The sequence below is a fragment of the Diabrotica undecimpunctata genome, chromosome 5 (assembly GCF_040954645.1).
Source record: "Diabrotica undecimpunctata isolate CICGRU chromosome 5, icDiaUnde3, whole genome shotgun sequence".
Classification (NCBI taxonomy): Eukaryota; Metazoa; Arthropoda; class Insecta; order Coleoptera; family Chrysomelidae; genus Diabrotica; species Diabrotica undecimpunctata.
Window position 1 is genome coordinate 13,940,251 of NC_092807.1, and position 25,169 is coordinate 13,965,419.

The 25,169-nt window shown below is 34.0% G+C and overlaps 3 protein-coding genes across 4 annotated transcripts; 2 read left to right on the forward strand and 1 right to left on the reverse strand.

Annotated features, from left to right (window-relative positions):
* Positions 1-925: 925 nt before the first annotated feature.
* LOC140441087 (UDP-glucosyltransferase 2-like) lies at positions 926-21,151 on the reverse strand. The gene is made up of 4 exons (XM_072531520.1): positions 20,709-21,151; positions 12,923-13,744; positions 9,058-9,277; positions 926-1,238 (listed from the first exon to the last, which is right to left on the reverse strand). The coding sequence occupies exons 1-4, from the start codon at positions 20,950-20,952 to the stop codon at positions 944-946; spliced, it is 1,581 nt and encodes a 526-aa protein (XP_072387621.1). The 5' UTR covers positions 20,953-21,151; the 3' UTR covers positions 926-943.
* On the forward strand, positions 5,418-6,459 carry LOC140441090 (drosomycin-like). 2 transcript variants are annotated; one of them, XM_072531522.1, is made up of 2 exons: positions 5,418-5,560; positions 6,194-6,459. In XM_072531522.1, the coding sequence occupies exon 2, from the start codon at positions 6,202-6,204 to the stop codon at positions 6,400-6,402; it is 201 nt and encodes a 66-aa protein (XP_072387623.1). In that variant the 5' UTR covers positions 5,418-5,560; positions 6,194-6,201; the 3' UTR covers positions 6,403-6,459. The 2 variants fall into 2 exon arrangements, with proteins under 2 accessions (XP_072387623.1, XP_072387624.1); XM_072531523.1 differs by lacking the exon at positions 5,418-5,560 and adding an exon at positions 5,876-5,894.
* Positions 21,152-22,597: 1,446 nt separating the features above from the next.
* On the forward strand, positions 22,598-23,081 carry LOC140441089 (drosomycin-like). The gene is made up of 2 exons (XM_072531521.1): positions 22,598-22,727; positions 22,790-23,081. Exons 1-2 carry the CDS (start codon positions 22,613-22,615, stop codon positions 22,996-22,998), a joined length of 324 nt encoding a protein of 107 aa, XP_072387622.1. The 5' UTR covers positions 22,598-22,612; the 3' UTR covers positions 22,999-23,081.
* The last annotated feature ends 2,088 nt before the right edge of the window (positions 23,082-25,169 follow it).

The following is a 25,169-nucleotide window of genomic DNA, read 5'->3' on the forward strand; positions in this document are numbered from 1 at the left end:
TATTTTGAAATATAGCCACGTTTTTTCCTTGTTGATCCAAATACCATTTTGCCATCATTCGTAGGTCCTGAATAGATAAAGGAAAGCCCCAGTCAGCATTTAGCGGCCGCTTTTAAAATTGCTACCTCCTCTCCTTTGGTGAAAATAGTAGGACGTCCGGGAGTGCCAATATGTTTTCCTTTATATCTGTTATACAGGGTACCAAAGGGAATTTTATATTGTCTTGATGCTTCTCTAATAGATAGTGTACCTTCAACTACCCGTTCAATGGCTCTTTCTAAATTTGCTGGAGGGTAATCAGCGTAACTTCTGCTGCCAAGTAATCTTTTATGCTTACGGGGCATTTTCCTGCAAGAAAGAATACGTTTAAATAATAGTTATTTGATTAATATTTTCATCTGTTCGAAAAAACGATTATACGGATCGTCTGGGGTAACATTGATCACACGATCAATGTTGCCCATTGTATTGATCAATGTTTCCCCCAGTAATTTCACGCCGTACTCTTAATCACTCCCATAACCTGCTTACGTTATTTTCAGTGAGATTCATGATCAATTCTAATCACTACATGAAAGAATACGTTGTATAAACAATATACTTACCGTGATATGTACGAAGTTTTTCCCTTAACAAAATTGATGTTAAACTCAATACTCCAAAAAAATGCTTGTACTTCTAGCACACGCGTGTGTATCGGTATCGAATGGTCATAAATACTTACTAAATAACAGTAACATTGCTGCCGACTAGGCAAAATTCGGTTATCGGCAGTGGCTAAGCGCACACGCCTGAGGCATATAATTAATTTTTAAAGTTTTGATCAAAATAACCCCCGAGTTCAAAGTATCCCCAATCTACGGTATAGTATTTTCTTGACTTTTAGTTTTTTTATAAAATAAAATAAGAAATTATACAATTTATAAATAGAATAGTTATCTATCTACTGCTTTTTCACTTTATTTGACACCTTTTTATCACTTTTTTTACATAACCTTCCTAAAATAAAACATACAGTTTTTTTAATTAAAAATAATGCTATAAATATAACACTAAATAAAACAACAAACACATCTACTAAATAATATTGATACCAAGCCATGTCTAGGTAGTTCACTCTTAAATGGTTTGCTCCGTTATGCTTTACGATGTATTCTATCCAGTACACTGCATCATCCATCGGTTTTACTTGTCGATCATGAAATATTTTTGAACGGGTTTTAACATTATCGCGATATCTGAAATAATAAATTAATCAAAATTAAGCTGCTTGCACAGTAGACGACATATATGCAGTATCGGTAAAAGAAAAAATTAATAAAAGCGCAACATCAAGGGTAAAATTTTATTTTAATGCATTACCATTTACAATTTACAGGAATAGGCAAAAGAGTTAAGACCTATGCATGAGTTAAAAGAAATGACCAGAGTCAGAGAACTTTGTAGGAGGACAATACACGACATCATGATAACCACTACATTCCCGGGGAGTCAAGATTGAAGAGAGAGAGAGAGAGAGAGAGAGAGAGAGAGAGAGAAAGAGAGAGAGAGAGAGACCATTTACAATTAATAGCATCTCACTATATTACCAAAAATATATATACTGCTACTGGAATATATTTTTAAGAAACTTAAGTAGGTAAACATGGGATTCAACGTAACACCGAAGATTAAAAATTAAAGCCTTTCGCTTCGTTGACGATATCGTGCTTATCGTCAATCTTAAATAATCTCAAGCTTTGTGACACTAAAGTTTGTGTCAACCGAGGTAGGTTTAAAAATTAACCCTAAAAGACCCAGTATATGAGAAACTTAGTTCCTAGCTCTAACATATCCACAAAAAATGAAGACTTTGAAAGCGCAATATTTTGTAAATATTTGGGCCACGAACATACAATACATGTACACCACCAAATCTGCGACATTAAAAGACGAATAAAATTGAAATTGGCGGCTTTCAGTAAACTGAAAACATACATTTTTCTTACTATATTTACTTTCCTTGGTCTTTTTTAATTCATTCGTTTGTAAGATTTCTTTTTTTAATTCTCTTTCATTGTACTACTCTCCGTAAAGTATCTTTACCATTTACTTTCATCTATTATTGTCTTATTCTATTCGTAAACACAGATTAATTTATTCTATTTCTCCTGTTTACTCTTTCCTATCACTACCTTATTCCTGTATTGTTCACCTATTTCAGCATTGAAGTTTTCGATTATTATTTTATATCTCTTCTATGCTTGCTCTTTGTATTATTATACGTTTCGTATAAGTTTTGTATAATTCTTCCTGCTCATATACGCCCTTTTATTTGTAGGAGCGTAAACATTTAACAATATTATCGTATAATAGCTCATCATACGAGTTGCCCAAATAATCCTTTCCGATACTGGTTCAGAATCTATTAAAGAATTGTTACTTCTTGAGCTGAAAGTATTACCTTCTTCTTCTTCAAGTGCCCTCTCCGCTACGGAGTTTGGCAATCATGATTGCTATTCTTATTTTTGAAGCTGTTGCTCTAAATAATTGATTAGATGTGCACTGGAACCAGTCTCTTAAATTGCGCAGCCAATATATACGTCGTCTCCCCACGCTTTGTTTGCCCTGAATCTTTCCTTGGATAATTAACTGGAGCAATCGGTACTTTTTCCCTCTCATCACATGACCAAGATATTCCAACTATCTTCTCTTGATGGTGATCAACAACTCCCATTCTTTGTTCATTCTTCGAAGAACTACACTATTTATTATTTTGTCTGTCCAAGGTATTTTCAAAATTCTTCTGTATATCCACATTTCGAAAGCCTCTAGTTTATTGGTATGTCTCTTGTTTAAAGTCCAAGTCTCTACTCCGTCCAGCAGTATCGAGAAGATGTAGCATCTAACCAATCTCATTTTCAGGTTTAAGTTAATGTCATGACTTCCCAGAATGTCCTTCATATTAACAAAAGCAGCTCGAGCCTTTCCAATTCTAGTTTTTATTTCTTCCGTGATGTCATTGTTGTTATTAAAGCTTATTCCCAAATATTTATATTTGTGCACCCGTTCGATTTCGTTATTGTGAATGTACAGGTTTTCATTTAATCTTTGTTTTTTTTTTAAATAATCATAAATTTCGTCTTCTTGACGTTCATTGTTAACCCTCTTTCTTCACTAGCTGTGACTACCTTGTTTAAAATGGCTTGCAGGTCTTCTACTGTCTCCGCCATTAAAACCGTATCATCTGCGTATCTTATATTATTAATTGGTTGGCCGTTAACTTTTATCCCAATCTCGTCTTCCTCCAATGCTTTCTTTATAATTTCTTCCGAATAGAGATTAAATAGCATTGGTGACAGCACACATCCTTGTCTAACTCCTTTTTTAATTCGAATTTCATGTGTTGTGCTATTTTCGATGCGTGCGACTGCCTTCTGATTATAATACAGAGTAGATATTATTCTTATATCGCGAGTGTCTAACTGTTTAGCTTCCAAGATTTCTAAAAGTTGGTCATGCTTGACGTTATCTTCTTGCCACCCTTCTCCTATTCAACGGAATATATTATTTAAGAAAAATTACAACTGACTGGTTAAAATCAACATTTGCAAGAAGAAAAAACAATAATCAAAAGATTATAGTCACTAACAACTTGTAAGTCAGAAGAAGGTAAGCCACTTCGCCACACTTTGACCTTTGACCCATGACGTCACAAGCTCCGTCTACATACGTCCCCACTCCATGCTCAAGCCGCTTCGTCCATGCCAACTGCTTAAAATTTGTTAAAGCTCTTCAAGATCTGTTTAAGACCTGATCAAGATCTGCTTAAGACCTAATCAAGACCTGTTCGAGACCTGATCAAAACCTGTTAAAGACCTGATCAAGACCTGTTCAAGACCTTATCAAGACCTGATTAAGACCTGTTCGAGACCTGATCTAAAGCTGTTCAAAGATTGATCGTATACTTACATTTTACGATGAATAAATCTTCTTGAATTGTTTGTCCTTGTTTGAGTTGTCTCAATTTACTTTGGATGTTTCTCCGTTTCGTTATAAGTTATCGTTTCAAATCTTTATTCATCGTAAAATGTAGGTATACGATCAATCTTTGAACAGCTTTAGATCAGGTCTCGAATAGGTCCTAATTAGGTCTTAATCAGGTCTTGAACAGGTCTTGATCAGGTCTTGAACAGGTTTTGATCAGGTCTTGATTAGGTCTTGAACAGCTCTTGATCAGGTTTTGAACAGCTTTAACAAATTTTAAGCAGTTGACATGACCGGAGCGGCTTGAGCAGGAGTGGGGACGAATGTAGACTTTACTTGTGACGTCAGGGGTCAAAGGTCAAAGTGTGGTGAAGTGGCTTTCCTTCTACTTAAGTCTTATGAACCATTTCCTAAAGAGTTATCGACAAGACAGGTTTAACTATCGATTCAAAAGTCTTATACCAACAACAAAATAATTTTGTCTGTTTCATAGATCAAAGAAAGCCTTTGACAAAGATATCAGAATTATACAAGAACTGAAGTGGAACTAAACGGCAAAATAAATAATCAAAATACCTATATTATATAATCCCTTGTTGGTACTAAATATTCACTTTAATTTGGTTAGGAACCTGAATGTAAAAAATGAACGTATGGTTGATTTAAAATGTGGACTCTAAAGGGGCTATGACGCTAGAAGCGTCATAAGGGGCAAATGCCACGAATAGGGGAATTTTAGGAACTACAATCTGCGAATGATAACTACTCAACATCTTAAAAAAAAACAAAACCTACATAATATCAAAGACGAAGCCACCATATTTCGAAAAGTCGAAAACAGTATTTTTAAAATGTTTTGAAGAGTAAGATAACTCCCAACGAGCCACTAAAGACAAGACACAACAAAAAAATAAGAAAGTCTCTTATTCGAGTTGATGTACTGCCGTTCCAGCTTAGTTCACTCAATTCAATAATTTTCAAAGCGTATTTACAATCTCTTACTTGTTGTAATTTACCAGTTGCATAGGTTCTTGTATACCATATTGGAATGAATACGCAATCTTTTGTCTGAATTATTTCCCATTCTCGATCTTTTTTTATTTTTATTCATGTTCGTTTTTTTTGTCACGTTTTTTAACATTTGTGAATCGTTCTGTACTCTTTTATCTTCCATTAGTTTCTTGACTTTATATTATTCGCATATTTATTTATGTGTTGTCTGGGGTTTAAACACCCACATAAAAAAAATTCAAAAAATAAAGGTTAAATTTCACGTTTTAATTATTAAAATAAATCAGTAAAAATATTCACTTTATGAAAATAAATTTGTATATAATATTAATTTAACTGCATTTACTTATCTTTTTAAGCTTAGTTTGTATTAACAATATTTTATTTAACATATTAATTTGGGGTATCATTTAATTATGTAAAACAGGCTTAATAACAAAATTGTTTTTCTTTATGAAGTGAAAAACAATATTCATATGGTTTTTATCATTTTTATCATCATCAAAAGTTTTAGTATATAAGTCACGGATACACAATTACAAAGCATCACAACATTTTACCCTTAAAAAGCAAGTTTTATATTGTAAGTATGATACTATTTCACCAAATACGCAATATTTTATTTTTTATGATTGTCAATAATGGTTTCAATTTTTTAAAGGAAAATTTTTGCTGTAAATATTGCACTTTCATTTATCGTGTACCTTAGCCACTTCTAACATTCATTTTATCTAGATTCGTCTTTATTATCCATTATTCTTTTATTATTTAATTCCGGATTTATCTCTTGATTTGTCATTATATCCATTTTTTCTTATGCTGTTATTTGATATTCTCATTATGTGCATTTGGGTTTGAAGAAACGACAGTTAGCCAAAGGAGGCCGATACTAAAGATTTAACACCATTTCACTTAAGGCAAGTTAAAAAAGAGAAAAATGTGAAGGCTCTTTTGATCTGCAACATGTGTTTCGTAAGAGTATAAGTATTAGTTCACTATATTTTTCCATCCATACCTCTGTGGGTGACTACAATCTGTATGGCCCATGAAGTGTGTATTTAAGGATGGGTTGCAAGTTATTTTACAATGTAGAAATCCTTACGCCCCAATTTTATTACCTGACGTTAATAGTTCAATTATTTAGAAATGTAGTGTGTTTGTGCAAGTTTATTTTCCTTAAGATTTTTAGTTTTAATTATGAATAATCTTTTTGCAGGATTCAATATGAAAGTATTACACTTCTTGGCCGTTCTTCTGCTGCTAAGTGTCAGCGCTAAAACTGCCTTTGGTGATTGTCTTTCCGCTAATTATGGAGGTCCTTGTGCAGTTTGGGACAACGAAACCTGTCGTCGCGTATGCAAAGGAGAAGGAAGAGTCAGTGGCCATTGCAGTCCTAGTTTGAAGTGCTGGTGCGAGGGATGTTAGATATTTCAACTTACAGATGTACCAAATTATATATTAATTATATTCAATTATTATTAATTCTTGTTTTATTCCTTTTTTTAAAGTACTACACTAGATGATGAAAAAAAAAACGAAAGCACGTTATAGCTTTATTATGACTGTTTATTATATACTAAATAACGGCTGGAAACTATCAAGGGAAAGAACGTGAGTCCATTTTACTCTAAAAAAATACAAAATGAAAATAATAATAATAATAATTATAATACAGGAGACAATGAAGAATGAAAAGTACCCACACGATACCTAATATTCTTTCTACTACTGGAGTCATTCCGAAGAACCTCCTAGAAAACACAAAAAAGCTGAGTCTTAATGAACATCTCTATAAGATCATGTAGAAATCTGTACTACTCTCGACGCCCAGATCTGTACGAACATTTTTGGGAGACGCTCCAGCGTACCAAGGCACCTAGGGCTCGATAACACGGATACAGCCCCACCAGAGCTTAATCGTTTTGATACTGTTGGTGTGTGGGATCAGCGAATTTTCCCATTAAAGCGAGTGTGAGCAGTAAGGCTAAATCTGAATTTAATCTTTGTATGTAGGTATATTTAAAAACCCTTAAAAGGGCTACATCAAAAAACACAAACGTTACCAGCTTACCAGCTAAACAGTTACCAGATGACGTCCGTTTGAAGAGGTTTACTCTCCGGACTCTGGAACTCACGTGAGGCATGGTTATGTGTTGCCTGAAGTTAAATCTAATAAAGTATTAAACATCACTCACTTTTAAACAAAAACATGTACATTTTTTGCTAACTTTATTTTTTGTAAAGGGTTGTACCCTAATATTTTGGTGGCTCAGGCATGTTAACCTGCTTTTTAACCTGATGATGGAATTATTATTCCGAAAACATTTGTGTTTTTTGATGTAGCTCTTTTAAGGGTTTTTAAATATACCTACATACAAAGATTAAACCTCTCTTTGTGATACATGGTATACAGCCAGTTGCAGGAATTTATTTTCCTTGTGGATTTTTTAAATCTGGATTATTAAATATTTAAATCAATATATCATTTCCTTAACTTCCTGAGCTGAGAAACTGTAGCTTCTTCCGTGGTTATTGTTAGTTGGTACCCTGGAAACTATCAAGGTCTTCTAACTCTATTGACAAAAATTGGTCGCATTGCTCCTGTACTGATCCTGTCCCAAGTTAACATGCTCCTTTTCTAAATTAACCGCACCGTGCTGATAACAACCAAATACTCAGAAATACGTATTTACGGTCGCCTTTCATCGATATACCTATTTTGTTTTTTGTTTTCCTGCTTTGCGAGACAAGCCATTACATTTTACCTTTACTATTCACTCTTCACTATGTACCTTTTCTGTTTATATACGAATATATATATATATATATATATATATATATATATATATATATATATTTATATATATATATATATATATATATATATATATATATATATATTGTTATGGCGAGCACGCTACTGTGTGTGTGTGTGTTTTATCTCAATATTCAGACTACTTAGAAGATGATAAACATCCACACTGAGTATCTCGAGGTGTTTACGATATTATCAAGAACTATGAGAGGTTTTTAGGATAGTTTGTAATTCTTAAGTCAGTATAGTTTTATACCCTAAACTGTTAACATCTAAATAAATTTGTGCATTTCATTCAGAGTTACGTTATTTAATTCTCCAATGAACACATATCATTTTATAGAGAATAAAAGTTATATATATATATATATATATATATATATATATATATATATATATATATATATATATATATATATATATATATATATATATATATATATATATATATATATATATATATATATATATATATATATATATATATATTAAACTTAGAGCTAAGATTAATATTATTATAAAAATTAATATTAAACTCACCAGTCTTCCGGGTTGAACCGCGTCGATATCCATTTTGCCGAGCTTTCGACATCCTCTCTGATGTCTTCTTCAGGGCTTCCGAGGTCTCAGTCTCCCGAGCCCCCAGACACTACTACACTCACTAGTCACTTCTAGTTCACTCACTAGTTCACTACTACGACTGGGACCAGGGGACGGTTCATTTATACCGTCGATGGTGACGTGGCCTAGGTGGGGGTTAGGGTGGGGATTGGCGCGATTGACTCGCGCCAATCCCCACCCTAACCCCCACCTAGGCCACGTCACCATCGACGGTATAAATGAACCGTCCCCTGGTCCCAGTCGTAGTAGTGAACTAGTGAGTGAACTAGAAGTGACTAGTGAGTGTAGTAGTGTCTGGGGGCTCGGGAGACTGAGACCTCGGAAGCCCTGAAGAAGACATCAGAGAGGATGTCGAAAGCTCGGCAAAATGGATATCGACGCGGTTCAACCCGGAAGACTGGTGAGTTTAATATTAATTTTTATAATAATATTAATCTTAGCTCTAAGTTTAATTGTACTAACCGCGGAAATCTTTCCGAACATATATATATATATATATATATATATATATATATATATATATATATATATATATATATATATATATATATATATATGTGTGTGTGTGTGTATATAGTGTATATATAAACAATTGACAATAATACAATGAAACAATGGATAAGGGAAAAGCAAAAAATACTTGCTTTTTATTTGATATGACTTCCTCGATAGTAGAGGAAAGTAATTCTTCTGTTAGCTCCTGCATTTCTATGACTTTTGTGTATCCATCACTTTCTGACTGTCTGGCATTCTTCAACTGATCGCCGAGAACAGGAATAGCTACAGTTGGAACTCCGTGATATACTGTCTCGATCGTACTCAAAAATCCTCCATGTGTTATAAATAGTTTAATATTGGGATGTGCTGAAAAACAAGTATTTATGTAAATAAAAACAGTATATTCAGATACAGCGGTCTTACAAAAAATTAGTGGATGAAAAACGCCACCTCTTCTTACGACGGTTTTCCACTAAACAAACAAAACAAAAATAAAACACAAACTGGTGTCGAATAAAACAAAACTTTTAGCAAACTTTTTGAAGACTGGCCTATTTTTCGAGTTTTGGTCTTCCGGTCTCGCTGGTTATTGAAAGCTGTACTTTATCTTCCTCGTGATAACCAGTGAAAAGGGAATAAAAACAAAAACAAGACTCAAACAAAATAGGTATAACCCACTTGATATAAATAAGAGTTGTAGGTTTGTTCCAATTTTGTTCTTGTTTATTAGGTTCTAGAAAAAGCAAACAAAACATAAACTCAACTGTCCGTTTAGTGGAAAATCGGAATTATGCTTTTTCGTTAAGTGCCGACTTAACTACAAAATGTGACTATAATCACTGTTTGATCGTTGGTCCGAACAATTAAATAAAATTTAGTAAATAATAAATAGTTTTATTTAAAAATTACCAACTGGTTTGAAAGGATGTTTTCTTATACTATTTCAATATAAGTATTTTGTTTAATCCATGTAGACGACAGGTTTTGTTTATGACCCCGATAAAACGAGAATACTGAAAGTGGTTTAATAAAAATACCTGGAATACTAGACGACACCAAGACAGAAGACAAGCCTTCAATATTAACACAATTTTCAATACAATAGCCAAGAAATACAATATGATAATATTAGTATAAAAAACCAAATGTATGACAACAACTAAATACCCACTACGATGTCAAATCGAAATTAATGGGAAAATAATAAAGCAGGAAGCAAGGTTTAGATATCTGGGAATAGATATAACTAGTTACGGAGGTGTTCAAGAAGAAGTACGACAACAAAGCTTAAAAGCAAGTAAAGCGGCGGGATCTCTTAATGACACAATCCGGAAGAACAAACACCTAAGACAAGACACAAAAACAAGAATCTATAAAGCAGCAATTAGACCTATATTAACATGGATGGGTGACAAAACGGAAACAGGAGTGGAACGAACACATTAGTGGAATGACAGAGGATAGGATAGCACGAGATAAGTCACCAAATGGACGAAGAAGTATTGGCAGATCAAGAAAAAGGTGGTGCGATAATTTAAACCATTTAGGAGGCTAATATTGGAGAAGAAACAGGCTTTAAAGCCTACATCCAAGAAGGAAGAAGAAGATTTAAAAATTACTAACTGGTTTTAAAGGATGTTTTCTTTTACAATTGCGATATAAGTAATTTGTATAATCCAAATAGACGACAGGTTTTCTTATGACCCGATAAAACTAGAATGCTGAAAGTGGTTTTATAAAAATACCTGGAATTTAGTAAATAATACACTCGGTGCAAAAAAATCGATCCATTCCTTATTTCTTATTTATTTGAAGTTGTATAATTTTAGAGACATTAAATTATGTATGTAAATTTAGGTGTACCCTCGTATACGAGAAATAAAATAATATTTTTATTATTGCTTTTTATATTTCTTAAAATAAATTTTTATTTCAGGTTTTTGTCAGAAAGGGTCTGAAGCAAGTAGATATTTATTGAATGTTGTTTTTAATTCAACAACCATACTAGTGTAGTGATTTTATTTTCCAAACGTGTTATATTCTTATTTAATTATCCTTCCTAAATGTCTCTAACTCCGACAGATGCTGCAAGGGCGGTGACTTTAGTTAAAGATGGTCGTAGCCAATATGCAGCTAAAATGTTTGGTGTTAGTCGATCTTCGGTTAAAAGAGCAGTTCGGCGTTTTAGCGACACCGGTAACTTCACAAGAAGACCAGGATCAGGTCGTAGAAGGGTAACATCCGAAAGAGATGATCGATTTCTGGTCTCATCATGTTTGAGAAATCGGCATCTAACTTCAGTTGAACTGGCAAATCTTCTGAGCGAAGTAAGAAATGTGGATGTAAGCAGATGGACAGTTCGTCTACGACTTGTAGAAGGTAATTTATTATCCAGAAGGCCAGCCCTATCTCCAATACTATCCATAGAACATCGCAGAGCTCGCCTTGCTTTTGCAAGAGAACATGAAAACTGGAGTGATGCAGATTGGAGCAATGTATTGTTCTCAGATGAGTCCAGATTTTGTCTAAGGTCACCAGACGGCCGAGAAAGGGTTTGGAGAAGACACGGAAAGCGAAATTTTCAATGTAATATTGCGGAAAGAATAAGTTATCGGGGGGGCTCCGTTATGGTTTGGGCTGGTATCAGTTCGGAAGCCCATACTGATTTATTTATTGTAGACTGCTATGCTGTCTATGACTGCTGCAAGATACATAACAAGTATTTTAGATCAGCATGTGGTACTTTTTGCTCCTTTCATTGGACCTAATTTTATTTTTATGGACGACAACGCGCGTCCTCACCGTGCTAGAATCGTCAACCAATATATAGAGGAGGTGGGAATTGTCCGTATGAACTGGTAAGCTTGCAGTCCCGATCTCAATCCCATAGAACATCTATGAGATATGATGGGAAGACGTCTTCGAGCACGAGTACCCCGTCCAAACAACTAAGCTGAACTTACAGCGGCTCTTCAAGAAATATGGGACCAATTGGATTAATTTGATATCCAGAGGTTAATTACCTCAATGCCTAGACGTGTACAGGCTGTTATAAGTGCCCGAGGGGAAAACACTAGATATTGATTTATTATCAATGTTTTTCTTAATTTCAGAAAGTTTTGAATATTCTTGTATTTTTGAGTTTTGGCGTATGTCTCTATAAATAAATGATTTTTTTGGATAATCTGTAAAAATTATTTTAATCTAACATATGCTTTTACATATATACCTGATTTAAAACTAATATCTTCAAACGTTTTCTTTTTTCAGCAAATAATACCCATGGATCGATTTTTTTGCACCTGAGTGTAAATACCTAGTTTTATTTAAAAATTATTAGCTGGTTTTACTTCTCTTCTTCGAATCTTGCCTTTCATAAATAATTTAGGCAATCGGTATTGGCGCACTCCTACGAGTAGTTAGTAGAAAAGATTATGTTTTTTGCCAAACCCTGACTGTTCTTCAGCGTCCATATCTATACTCCCCTTAAAATCAAGTTTTAAGGACCTTTCCTGTTTTTTAATGTTTATTTTCGACTTCTTTATTAATTTTTTGATAGTCTTTCATTCTAATTATATATTCCGTCTTTATGTATACCCCTTTTTTTGTTTCTTCTAAATAAAGCAATACTTGAAAAGTTAAGAAGTAAAGAAGTTACATTAATTGTATTTCGATATTTTTATACATCGACAAAATATTGATTTAGTGGGGGTGTCATTAAGGCAATCAAAATAAAGTTTAGCATTAAGTTAGCAGCATTACTATAATTTAAGTTGTTAATTTTATGAATGTACAAAGTTAGTATTATAAATTATTGTTGTTAGGAACATTATATAAAAGTATTATACGACTTAATCCATGTAAACGACTTATCTGGAAGTAATTTCCCGAAAAATCGTTAGAGTATATTTTAGGTAAAGCAGTTTTAAAATGTATCCAATTGACCTTGTTTCTGGCATTAACAAATCAAATCAAAGAAAAATAAAGTACCAAAATGGCAAAATCACTTACCCAATAAGTCAGACTGCGGCAGCCACTTCTGGATTTTTACATTGGCCGGCTTGCCAGGCATATTATCATCTTCAAATTTCCACAAAACTTTCTCCTTTCTCTTCGAAAACGCTTTCATCAAAGCTTGCCTAGTTTCTAAAGGTAACGTAGAACTTTTGACATTTGAGCCCATACTGAAATAAATGACTCCGTCTTTAGCATCATCCAAGTATTTCTGCAAGTCCTCTGGTAGCTTTTTGGGTTGCTGCACGTGAAATCCTCCAATATCCCTCATACAAGGTACCAAAGCACTCGATTTGACCAGACTGATGTGGGAGTTGAGAAGTACCAGGGAAGTGTTATATATAACATTGTAAAAGTCAATATCTTTGGAAATATATTTATGTACTAGTGCAGAATGCTGTGGATATTGATAGATGTGGGTGTACACATATTGTGCCATAGAAAACAGCGTATTTATTAGTCTCTGTTTAAAGTCCATTTGCCCCGAAAATCCTAGAGTGAGCTCGGCAGCATATGAAGGTAGCGACGGGTTTCCTACAAGATGGTTTAAACAAGAACCTGCAGGATGATTGTTAAAAACAACTAAATGAGCGCCTAAATGTGGAGCAATGGCTTTTGCCGCTTCAAGGTTGAATTGAGAAACTATAACCGCATCGTACTTCGGTTTCTCTTGAAGTAATTGCTGAGTTTTTGTATGATTTAATGTTAATTCAGTTATTTGGTTCATTATTTCTAAGAAATCGAGCATCGCCTTGACAGGATTTTTGAAGAATTGTTGACTTTCTTTTTGGGACATATTTGTCATGTGACCAAAAAGCTCTAAAATAAAAAAGTCATGATTAGTAAGTTACGAAGACGGTTATAGCGATATAAAAAGAGAACAGAACTGCAGTAATTTTCAGTAAGCAGTAATTATTTATAACTAGTAAGCAGTAATTATTTATAAACAATAGTTTTTTGTTTACCCCTTAGCTAGGAATTAAATGCTTCACACACTTTTATATCTTTTCAATTCATTCGTTTGTCATGTAAAGTATGTAAAAAATATTAGTTTTTTACAATTATTTACAATAAATACTCATCCCTGAACTAATTAACAATAAGGACTGCCATTGCGAATAAAACAAAGTTGTGTTTTTGCTGGTTCCGAAAAAAAATACATTGATTGATAGTAATGCTGCATTCTAATCTGAAATTAATTATGGTAGTATCAGTTAAGTATTCTCAGGTATTTTCGTATATAATATCATAAGAGAGTAAATTTTGCCGGCAATATTTTCGACTGGTATGAAGGTTTGTTGCCTGGTAATTTTGAATTAAATTTTGGCAGTTAAATCACGAGACGTCAGTCGAGTGATTTTGTCAAAATTTCATAGTCAAAGAAGCCAAAAGGCTTCTTCTTCTTCTTAGGGTGCCTGTCCGTTCCGAACGTTGGCGATAATTCTGGCTATGATGACTTTGTTGGTTGCTATACGAAATAGCTGTGTTAAGGTCTTTCTATACCATGCTTTCAGGTTAGCAAGCCAGGGTAGTCTTCTTCGTCCTGGGGCTCTTTTTCCTTCAATTTTACCTTGCAAAATGCATTGAAGTAGCTCGTATCTGCCTTGATTTCTAATTATATGTCCCAAGTACTGCAGCTTAAGGCTGTTCACGATGTTGACCAAATCTGCAGTTGTGTTCTTCCTCCACAGTACTTCTTCATTGGTAACTTTGTCTGTCCATGGTATCTTCAGGATCCTTCTATATAACCATAGCTCAAAAGCCTGAAGTTTTGATAGATTTTCCGCCTTCAATGTCCACGTTTCTACTCCCTACAGAAGCACTGAGTACACATAACATTTAAGGAGCCTTTTTTTGTTTCTAGGGTGAGGTCATGGCTCTTGAACACAGAACTCATAGTCAAGAATGCACTTTTTGTCTTTTCAATGCAACATTCTCTTGGGTATTGTCCCACGACTCATTGATTATAGTTCCCAAGTAGTTGTATTGTGAGACACGTTCAATTCTTATTTGGTTCACATACAAATTTGCTCCAGTTGTTTTCTTTGCTGATGATCATTAGCTTGGTTTTGCTGGTGTTTATATCGAGTCCATATTTTCTACTTGTTTCCGTTATTTTGTTCATTCAGTTTTGCAGCCCTTCTATAGTATTGGAAAACACTATTGTATCATCTGCATACCGCAGATTATTGAGCTTGACTCCATTTATTGAGATACCTTCATCAATATCTTTTAGAGCCTCTTCAAAAATGTGCTCCGAGTACAGATTAAATATCAGTGGTGAAATTATGCACCCCTGTCTCACTCCCTTAAGATTTTGACCTGATCTGTATATTCTCCATCTATTCGGAGTACCGCTAATTGATTCCAATACAGGTTAGCTATTATTTTTAAGTCTTTTCCGTCAATCCCTGTACCCTTCAGCACTTCCATCATATGTTCATGCCTGACTCTATCGAAAGCCTTCTTGTAGTCAATTATGCACGCAAAAACATTACAGCTGACATCTCTACATTTCTGAAACAATACCTGCACGCTAAATAAAGCTTACCTCGTACCAACGGCGTTCACAAATCCAAACTGATTGGGGGCAATTTGTTCCTCGCATTTTCGGTAAATTCTTTTGTAAATGGCTTTTAAAAACAGCTTCAGCAGATGGCTCATTAGGCTTATGGTCCTATAATCTTCACAAACTTTTGCTCCTGGTGTTTTAGACAATGGTACGAACTCCGATTTGAGCCACTCTACTGGTATTTTTCCTGCCTTGTATATTTCATTAAATATTTCAGTTATTATTTTTATTTGTTCTGCATCTAATAGCTTCAACAGTTCTGCAAGAATTTCATCAAGTCCCGGTGCCTTTTCATCTTTCATTTGTCTGACGGCTGCCGTTATTTCTTCTGGTAGGATTTCGAAATCGGAATTTTCTTCAATGGTGGGCTCTTGTATTGTTCTGAGGTCATGGAAAAGCTTCTCCAAGTATTCTTTCCATACTTTTTTTTTATCTTCTTTGGTTATGGCAAGATTGCCTTCATCATCTGGTTTTTTTTTCGCTGTTGCGTTTTCGGAATTTTCCAGCTATTTCCTTCACCTTTCGATGAACATTGAAGTTATCATATCGACGCTGATACTCCTGTATTTCTTGGTATTGTTCTGTTTTTTTGTTTTTCTTTGGCTTCTCTTATTTTTCTTCTGACGATGGTATGTATTCCCTTATATTCTTGGAGATTTTCTTTTTTTTTTCTAAGATCCATAAGTTCAAGTATTTCATCGGTCATCTACGATTTCCGTTTCTCTATATCTTTCTTCAGGTGTTGTTCTTTAATTCCTCTCACTGTTTCTTGTATGATGGTCAGACTTTCCTCTATAGTTTCTGCATTTTTGCATTTTAGAACCTTTGTATTGAGGTTTTCACTCACCTTCACTCGAACATTGGGATCTTTCAGTTTTCTAACATCATACTTCTTCATCGACTTACTTGTAACCTTCTTCATTCTGACTTCGAAATTACCTACAACTGGCACATGATCAGAATTTATGTCTGCGCCTGGGTATGTTTTGACAGATGGACTTCTTCTTCTGCCAGTGTCTATCCTCTATGGATGTTGGCTACCACAATGGCCCATCGTATTTTATTAGCAGCTGTTCTAAATAGGCCTGTGGTGGTCATACCTGTCCACTGTCTCAAATTCTTAAGCCAGGATATTCGGCGGCGTCCTGGTCCTCTATTTCCTTCTATTTTCCCTTCTAGTATCAATAGTAGTATTCTGTATTTATTTTTATTTCTCACTATATGTCCGAAGTATGCTAACTTTCTTTCTTTAATGGATTTCAAGACTTTAAGTTCTTTTTGTAAACGTTGCATTACTGCATCGTTAGTTATATGAGGTACGTACGATATTCTGAGCATGCGACGATAGCACCACATCTCGAAAGATTGAAAGATTGATTTTGAGTCGGAAATGTAAGTTCAAGATTAAATTGCAGAGAACTTTCTTCATCTGTTGGAAGGGACTCCTTGCTTTTTCGATCCTACATTAATTCTCGTATGACTGATCCCAGCTGTCTGTGATGTTGCATCCTAGGTATGTTATTTTTTTCTGTTTCATCCAATAACTCATTGTCTGCCATAAACTTTGCATCTGTATCTTGGTTTTTGCTTATGATCATAATGTTCGTCTTCTTATTATTAAGTTTCATTCTAAAAAGTGCTTCTATTGTGCCAAGACCGCTGCGAAATCCACATTGTACATCAGCAATACCCTCCTCCAGTTTCTTGTATATGCGAGCATGGATGATGTTGAATAATATGATAGATATATATAATATATATAGATAATATGAAGAATATTTTGAGTGAGTGGTTCATGAGGCTAATGATTCGGTGTTCTTCACATTTGTTAGTATTTGCTTTTTTTGGCAGTGGTATAAATATGGACATGTATCAATCTTTTGGTAAAGTTCAGCTGACAGATGTACAGCTGTTCCTATACCTCTTATTTACAAGCATGTAATCAATCTGATTTCTTACAACCCTTCCCACAGAATTGATTTGCTTCCGTAAAAATCTCCAACGTATCTCCCCGATCGTTCCAGTTTCCTAGAGCAAATGGTCCAACTGCAGATGATGTTTTGCTGACCCCAACTTTGGCGTGATGCCAAAAGGCAACAGGCTTAAATAAAATCAGAAGAAAATTTTGCCGATAAATAATTTTCTCTCGAATGATATTCGACAAGACTATTTCACTAGACAATTAATGCACATATCAACGAAACATAATCTGTTTTGATTGACCTGTAGCATTTGGGAACTCGAAGGTCTAGCTCCATTTGTTGTTCTGAGATTTTCGATCAACTTCTGGTAGAGACTGGAATCCAGCTGCAGGTGTGGTTTTAGAGAGCTTGCATTTGAGTGACCCGTTAATTTAATTAACTCCTGTTCAGAAACACCTTGCTTGAACAGGGTTGACGCAGCTGAAGATCGACGAGAATGGTTTGTTATTTTATGTTTTTTGTGTCTATTCCAATTTGTTCAGCTTACATTTTTGTCCACTTAGATACGGTGTTAATTCCAAGTGAACAGTTTTTGAACCAAGATCCATCCATTCAGTTGGGGTGAACGGTAAGAAAGAGCCTGTCTGATAAAATCTTTGGTCCCCTTTTTTCCATTAATTTCAAAAATAATCTAACTGGGCATACTAAGCATTTTCATTTGATAAATTTCTTACCAGCCATTTGCTGCTTGACAAACTTTTTGAACCGCCTTGATTTATTTTGAAAAAAATTTTGTATTCAAATTCATCAAATTCCTTCTGGAAAAATTAAATCTTGCAGTTTACGTCCTCGTTGCCTCTCCAAGCAAGTTCAAATGACCAAGTTGAAATAATATTTTTTGTGCTCCAATGGGGGGTTACCTTGTCATAACTTTGAATGATTTTTAATAGTTCTTCGGTGGATAATGCTTTTGAACTGAGTTTTCTTTTTTCTTGAACACTTTGACGCTGCTTCCGCTTTGTATCTTTAGCCAATCTTGCACATTTGAAAGATATATCTATGAGAGGGTCGATTTTTATACCTTACCCCTTAAAATATTTTTCTTGTGCCATTTTTGCTGTAGTATTCCACATTGACTTTACAGACGACTCTTTATAGTCTTCACTATTGCCTTTTTTTATGTTAAAGGCATAATCCTCGAAAATTTTTGCTAGTTCCATTATGGTAGTAAGTCTCAAGCGTAAAATTTATCATCCGTAGGAATTCCGAACATTGGGTCCAAATAGAGCTTCTGTAACTTTGCGTGTTCAATGGGACATTTTCCGAAACAAATTTTTTGATTTCTTTATCTGACTGGCATCCAAATCTTGATTTTTCGTTTGGATTCATTATATCTGTCCAAAATTGATTACGCCTTGACATTTGTCAAACTGACTACAATAAAATTAGCAGACACCTTCGTGACGGATCTGTCATAATTTTGTCGCTGAGAAATCACTGACAGGAAGGAGTTTTGTGGCGTTGCTATGACGCCACCAGTATTGTGAATGACTGGTCGTTGTTGTCAATAATCTATGAATCTGTCAGCTAATTTGTTGATGACAATATCAATTTTTTTACTGTTGGAGTTTTTGCTGACATTAATAACAGAATTAACAAGAATGAAACTTTCAGAAAGAGAACAGATCGAGATGTAATCATAATCAAGATTACTTGTGGAGATAGAGTGAGGACTCAGTCAGAAGTACGTGATTTATTTATTGCTAAAACGATTTCTCAGTCAACAATAAGCAAAATTGAAAAAAAAATCGAGAAACAGGATATGTTAAAGATCTCCCCAGAAGTGGTAGAAAATCAATATAAGAAGCAAAGAAACTGGACATTGTACAGAAGTTTCAAGAAAATCCCCATACCAGTTCTAGGCAGGTCGCACTAGATACCAATGTCCAAAAATCAACTATTTTTAAAGTGCTAAAATAGGAGATGTGGCATCCGTACAAAGTACATTTGTTCCAGGAACTGTTTGAAGATGACTTTGATAGAAGTAACAGAAAGCAGACTCATTTTTAATACTACCTATAGGTAAAAATGAAAATGACATTAAGCATTTATGGCATTTTGACTGGCATTAGCCAGTCAAAAGAATAAACAGCTTTACCCCAAAAACCATCGAAAATCCGACGAAATATGGAAAGTGCTAAAAAAATGTAAATTATTATTTTTGCTTAACATTTGCTGTAAATTTTTTTAAGGTAATAATATAAAGATAAAATTCTCATTTTATGTTGTGTGTGTATTTCATATAACGTATGGTCCTAAAGTTTTGGGAAAAATTTCACCTGGTCTGATTGAGAAGCAAAATGCATTTAACAAAGAAGGCCATGGAATTGAAATGTCATTAATTATTGACATTTAATAAACAAAGCAGGATATTTTGGTTTGTGCTCTGCAAAATGTCTTATAAAATTGATATTCGTCAAGGTGTTTATAATATGGTTGGGCGAATGTCGAAACGAGATATTGTTGATATTTATCGAGATCAAAACATAAGCAAATCGACAATTTATCGCACAATCAGAGAATGTGAAGAAGAGATACCATGTGTTAACTTGCGTAAAAGTGGCCGACCGCGGATTTTGAACCATATAAGAGAGGCAAGACTGATTGAAGCAGCTAAGAACAAAATTGGGGTATCACAGCGAAAACTGGCCAGAAGATTTCATGTTGGAAAGACTACAGTATACAGGACCCTATCGAGTAACAATGTTATCTACCGGAAAACAAAGAAAGCTCCAAAATACACAGAGGATCAATTAGAGAGAATTCCGAGATGTTGCCGCGCGTTAAGGCGAGTGCATTTCGTCAACAAGTCGAAACTTTACTTTACCGTTGTACCGAAAGCAGACAATCCCCCAACCTACCTCAGGCTCGTCCAATTGAAGAGTTCTGGGCAATATTAAACCGGAAAGTCTATAATAACGGATGGGAAGCACAAAAGCAGGAACAGTTAAGACGCCGCATATATACAAAAATTAGAGAAATTGACGCCGAGGTTGCCCAAAGGATGATGCAACGTGTCAGGGGAATTATTAGGCAAATCAAAAATAATGGTCCATTGTCTGTCATTTGAATTTTGATTTATAATAAGGATAGTTAAGTTAACTTGTTGAATAATTTAATAAAAATATAGGATTATTGTGGTCAGAGTTATATGCTTTTGAAATTTTTCCCAAAACTTTAGGACCATCCGTTATTAGGTGTACAAAAAATTAATAAAAAAAGTACTTACGCATTTGTTGATCGTATAACCTCTCCATAATAATCTGCTTATAGTTATCATTAGGTGGTTTCTTTTCTTCAAAAATCGTCAAAATGGTAGATTCATGTCCGGCTCTAGCGAGCCCTTTCATAAGTTCATTTCCTAGAAAGTGATGACTAGGAGAAGCGACTGGGAATATTCCCAAGATTTTGTAGCTACTGGTACAACACACACATGACAAAAATAGAAGCGTTAGTACTTCTTTCGACTTCATTGTGGACAACGAGTGACTTTAACTCGAGAAAATTTATTTGTAGGTAGCTTTTGGAATTATTTACATATTTTAAATAAACATGTTTACCAAACTATTAAAGTGTTAGCAAAGTGATAAAACGACGAGACTTATGCACTGAATAATTTGAAGTGATTTGAATTATATTTGAAGGTCGGTGACAATTTAATTGATAGTAACCTTAATAGTAACCGAGAATCCTGAGTATCATTGACTTCTGTTCTGTTTATAAACCGAAATGCATCGATGCACATGATGACATCATAATGAACGTACAACACCTATTTAACAAAACTGGTTAAATAGATAATAAAGAAAACGAAAATAATGTTACTGTTCCTGATAACTGGACCAAATTTAAGACTGCATCTGCTGACAGGATAACAAATTTTTTTTAGGGCGAGCCACATGCTTTAATAAGCACAATGTAAATATATTCTTTGACAAACACTCCAATGTATTAAATAGGCACAATCTTGGAGCAAACGATATTTACAACTTAGATGAAACCATGGTAACTACAGTTCAAAAACCTGCAAAAATAATAGCATCAAAAGGTGTGAAGCAAGTTGGGGCGGGGCTATGTAATTGTTTGTTAAATGAAAATGATAATACCTTATTCCTATTTTATTTGTTAATATCTCCCCCCTCAAGAATTTCCCCGCTAATTATCAAACAGTTACATAAAACAGATGATCACCTATCACCAGCAATCCAGGATAGTTTGAACTATGTTTCACGAATCATTAATTAATAATTCTTGTACCGGCATGTAAGTAGTATTTTGGTTATTTACTAATTTATTTCAATTCAATAGATTATCTTATACCAATTTGTGGGTTTTTATTTTGTCTGCTTCATCAATTTTATTCATATTAATAATCACCATGTAATATTGGCATAATTACTGTAATTGTTATCTTTATAAGACCCCTAATGTGGGCTTCGTAATTTCAGCATTTGATTTACCTGGTACCGTTAGACCTAAAGATGCTTAACAAAGTGTAGTAAGCGAAACCGGTCGTTTTGTTGGTAAAATTAAATTGATTGTGAGTAAGTCTTATTTTATTTCTTTTTACCTATTCGTGTAAACATCCTTATTTTTTTGGGCGTTCATCCTCGGCATTATTCTTCATGATCTTACCCCTTCAACTTGTGTTAAATTTTTGGTATCTCTTATCTAACCATCTCGCCTTTTTCTCCTATTATTATGTAATGACATGTATTTTACTGTCTATACATGTTCCCCGATAATATCTCTTAGTGGTTGATTCGGGTATATTTTTGTAAATAAAAAGATCGTAAAACTTTGTTGGTAACTTTATTTATATATAAAACTTGTTGATAATAAACGAGAAGGTTCCCGTTGATTTAAAATATTAACAACCCTCGCACCAACATTTCAAACTAGGACTGCAGTGACCACTCGGTCTTCCTTCTTCTTAATATACTCTATGACAACTGAACCAGATAATTATAATATTGCTTTTAGGATTTATAAACTTAAAGCTAAGTGTTAAGCTCATTTTATAAATTAATATTTTTTTGTAATTAGTGATATTATGAACATAATCAAGTAAAGATTAATCACAATCTTCTGCATTTTAAGTTCATTAAGATTACAAAACAAATTTTTATCCAAATGATTTACATTTTTTATTACCTTTATTATCTCACATTAGTTGTATATAAACTAACCAAAACAGCTATACAATCATCAATTAGTTCAGTACCAAAGAAGCAAAGGAAACTACTTCGTAAGTAATTAAAAAATCTGTTTTCTTTTACACGTTAATATAACCCTTTTATTTTATTTTAGTCGTCAAAATGAAAATATTCTACATCTTCGCCATCGTCTTATTTGTTGCTCTTAGCGCCAAAACTGCTCTTGCTGACTGTTTGTCAGGAAGATTTGGAGGTCCATGTGCCGTTTGGGACAACGACAGCTGTCGTAGAGTATGTCAAGAAGAAGGAAGACCAAGTGGCCATTGCAGTCCTAGCTTGAAATGTTGGTGCGAAGGTTGTTAGTATTTTAATATATTGGAAACTTACTTTTTGCATATTGACATAATGAAAACAATAGTAATAATTAAATAATTATTTACGAAGTATATTTGTAAAATGTATGGATTCATCAACTAAGGATATGGCCCTGAAACTATTTTCTTGTGATATACAGTATACTCCCTCTATAACGAACACGGTTATTACGAGGTTTCGCTTATAACGAGATACATTAGATGTCCCGTGAAATTTCTATTGAACTATAACCGTTTATAGCGAGGCAAATTTGGTTATAACGAGAGAAAATAAGATCCAAAAACGTGTTTTTTACGTTTTTGGTCGGGTCGTGGCTATAAATAAATACCTTTTCAAACAGCCCCTCAATAAACTTAACTGCAGCCCGCAATAAACTTCTTTACAATGAATAAATACAACTGTTTCACATCTTTAGAAAATATGATAGAATGATACTGGACCATTTAAAGCAGTTAAAAATGACAGAGTTCTTAAAATTGCAGAAGCAATAGTTTATGATATCCTTGAAAATACGCTTTATACATTATGTAGTTGGAAAAAAATATAAGTACAGATTTTTTGTTTTAACGTATATCATTGATAATAAAAGTAAACAATTCTTTTATGCTTTAATATATTTCATTGACAATAAAAGTAAATAACTTTTTTTCAAAAACGCCATTCAAACAATATTTATTAGCATCTTATATTGCTCCGAATGGCTTCACTATATAAAGTTAATGGTTTAGAAAACTACAGATTCATATGTATGCACAGTATTATTATTGTCTGATATAACGAGATCGGCTTATAACGAGGTAATTAGTCTGTCATTTCAGTTCTCGTTATAGAGGGAGTCTACTGTATTTATAAAGTGTCATCGAAAAAATCTTAATTAGAGCAGTATACTAAAATCAGAAGTCAGAAAAGGAATAAAGCAAGCCAAAAATAATAAAGCACCTGAACCAGATCAAATTCTTGCTGATTAAACTTTTTGACAGGAAAACATTACCTACTTAACCACTTTCTTTAACTAAATTTACAACGAAGGAAAAATACCAGATGATTGGTTGGTGTCACTGTTTATAACATTACCAAGAAAAGCAGGCCCACCAAATGCAGCGATTTTAAACTAGTCATGAATGTTAGGGACTAGGGTCCTATACTCACAGTCCGTGTTAAGTTGTTGTAGATATTTATTAAGAGAAAGATCGGGCGAGCGGTTTCGCTCTTTACAAGGTATTAAACATTATCAGGCCCTCAAGAAACTATAATTTTAATTATATTGTAAAACAATATAAAATCTGGAAAATAATAAAGCCGTACCTGTGTTTTGCGCTAAAGCTAACACGGTTCTGAGTTCGTTCCTCCCAAAATGGCAGCTCTGTACTTTTATACTTAAAAGACCGCATCGGAGAGTGTCCCTGCTAATTTGTGTCTATGCTGTGCCCTAATAATACAAGGAACAGTGGAGGAAAAGAGATAAATTGGTCGAAAGAAACTTTTATGGCTGCGTAATATTAGACAATGATGTGGTACCAGAGCAGAAGAATTATTGCGCACAGCAGCCGATAGAGAGAGGTTTCAAGAAATTATAAACATGATGACGGTCAACGTCTGAATAAGGAAACGGCACCTAAATAGAAGAACATTTATTGGCAATGAATACTTACCTCTTCTTCACTTCCTCTACAGACATAACTAAAGATCTTAAGTATTGTCTTGACCAACGACTAGTTTGTCGTGAGATATAATTGCAAACAATATTATTTTATTCATTTAAAATAATATACGACAAGAGTAAAACAGAATTTTTATGGTTTGTTATAAAGATGTATACATACTCACGTTTGGCTTGGTAATGATACAAAAATGTTATATAACTTATAACTTATAAAAATGGATAACAAAATATCGTTATAAAAGGGGTAGTAAAAATCAGCCTTAGCATCTAAAATTATACCTTTTCAATTTGGGTAAATTCCCAAAGCCGGTACACTCAACTCATGACTGTCCTTGTCTGAAAACAACAAAGATATCTAACGAAAACTATTTACAAACAATAGCCAGCTTATTTCTTTCTCTTATGGTAAATTTATATAAAATATAGCCATTCACAAAAATAACTGCAATTGTTGACCTTGAACAGAAATGTACATACTAAAACTATAAGTTCGAAG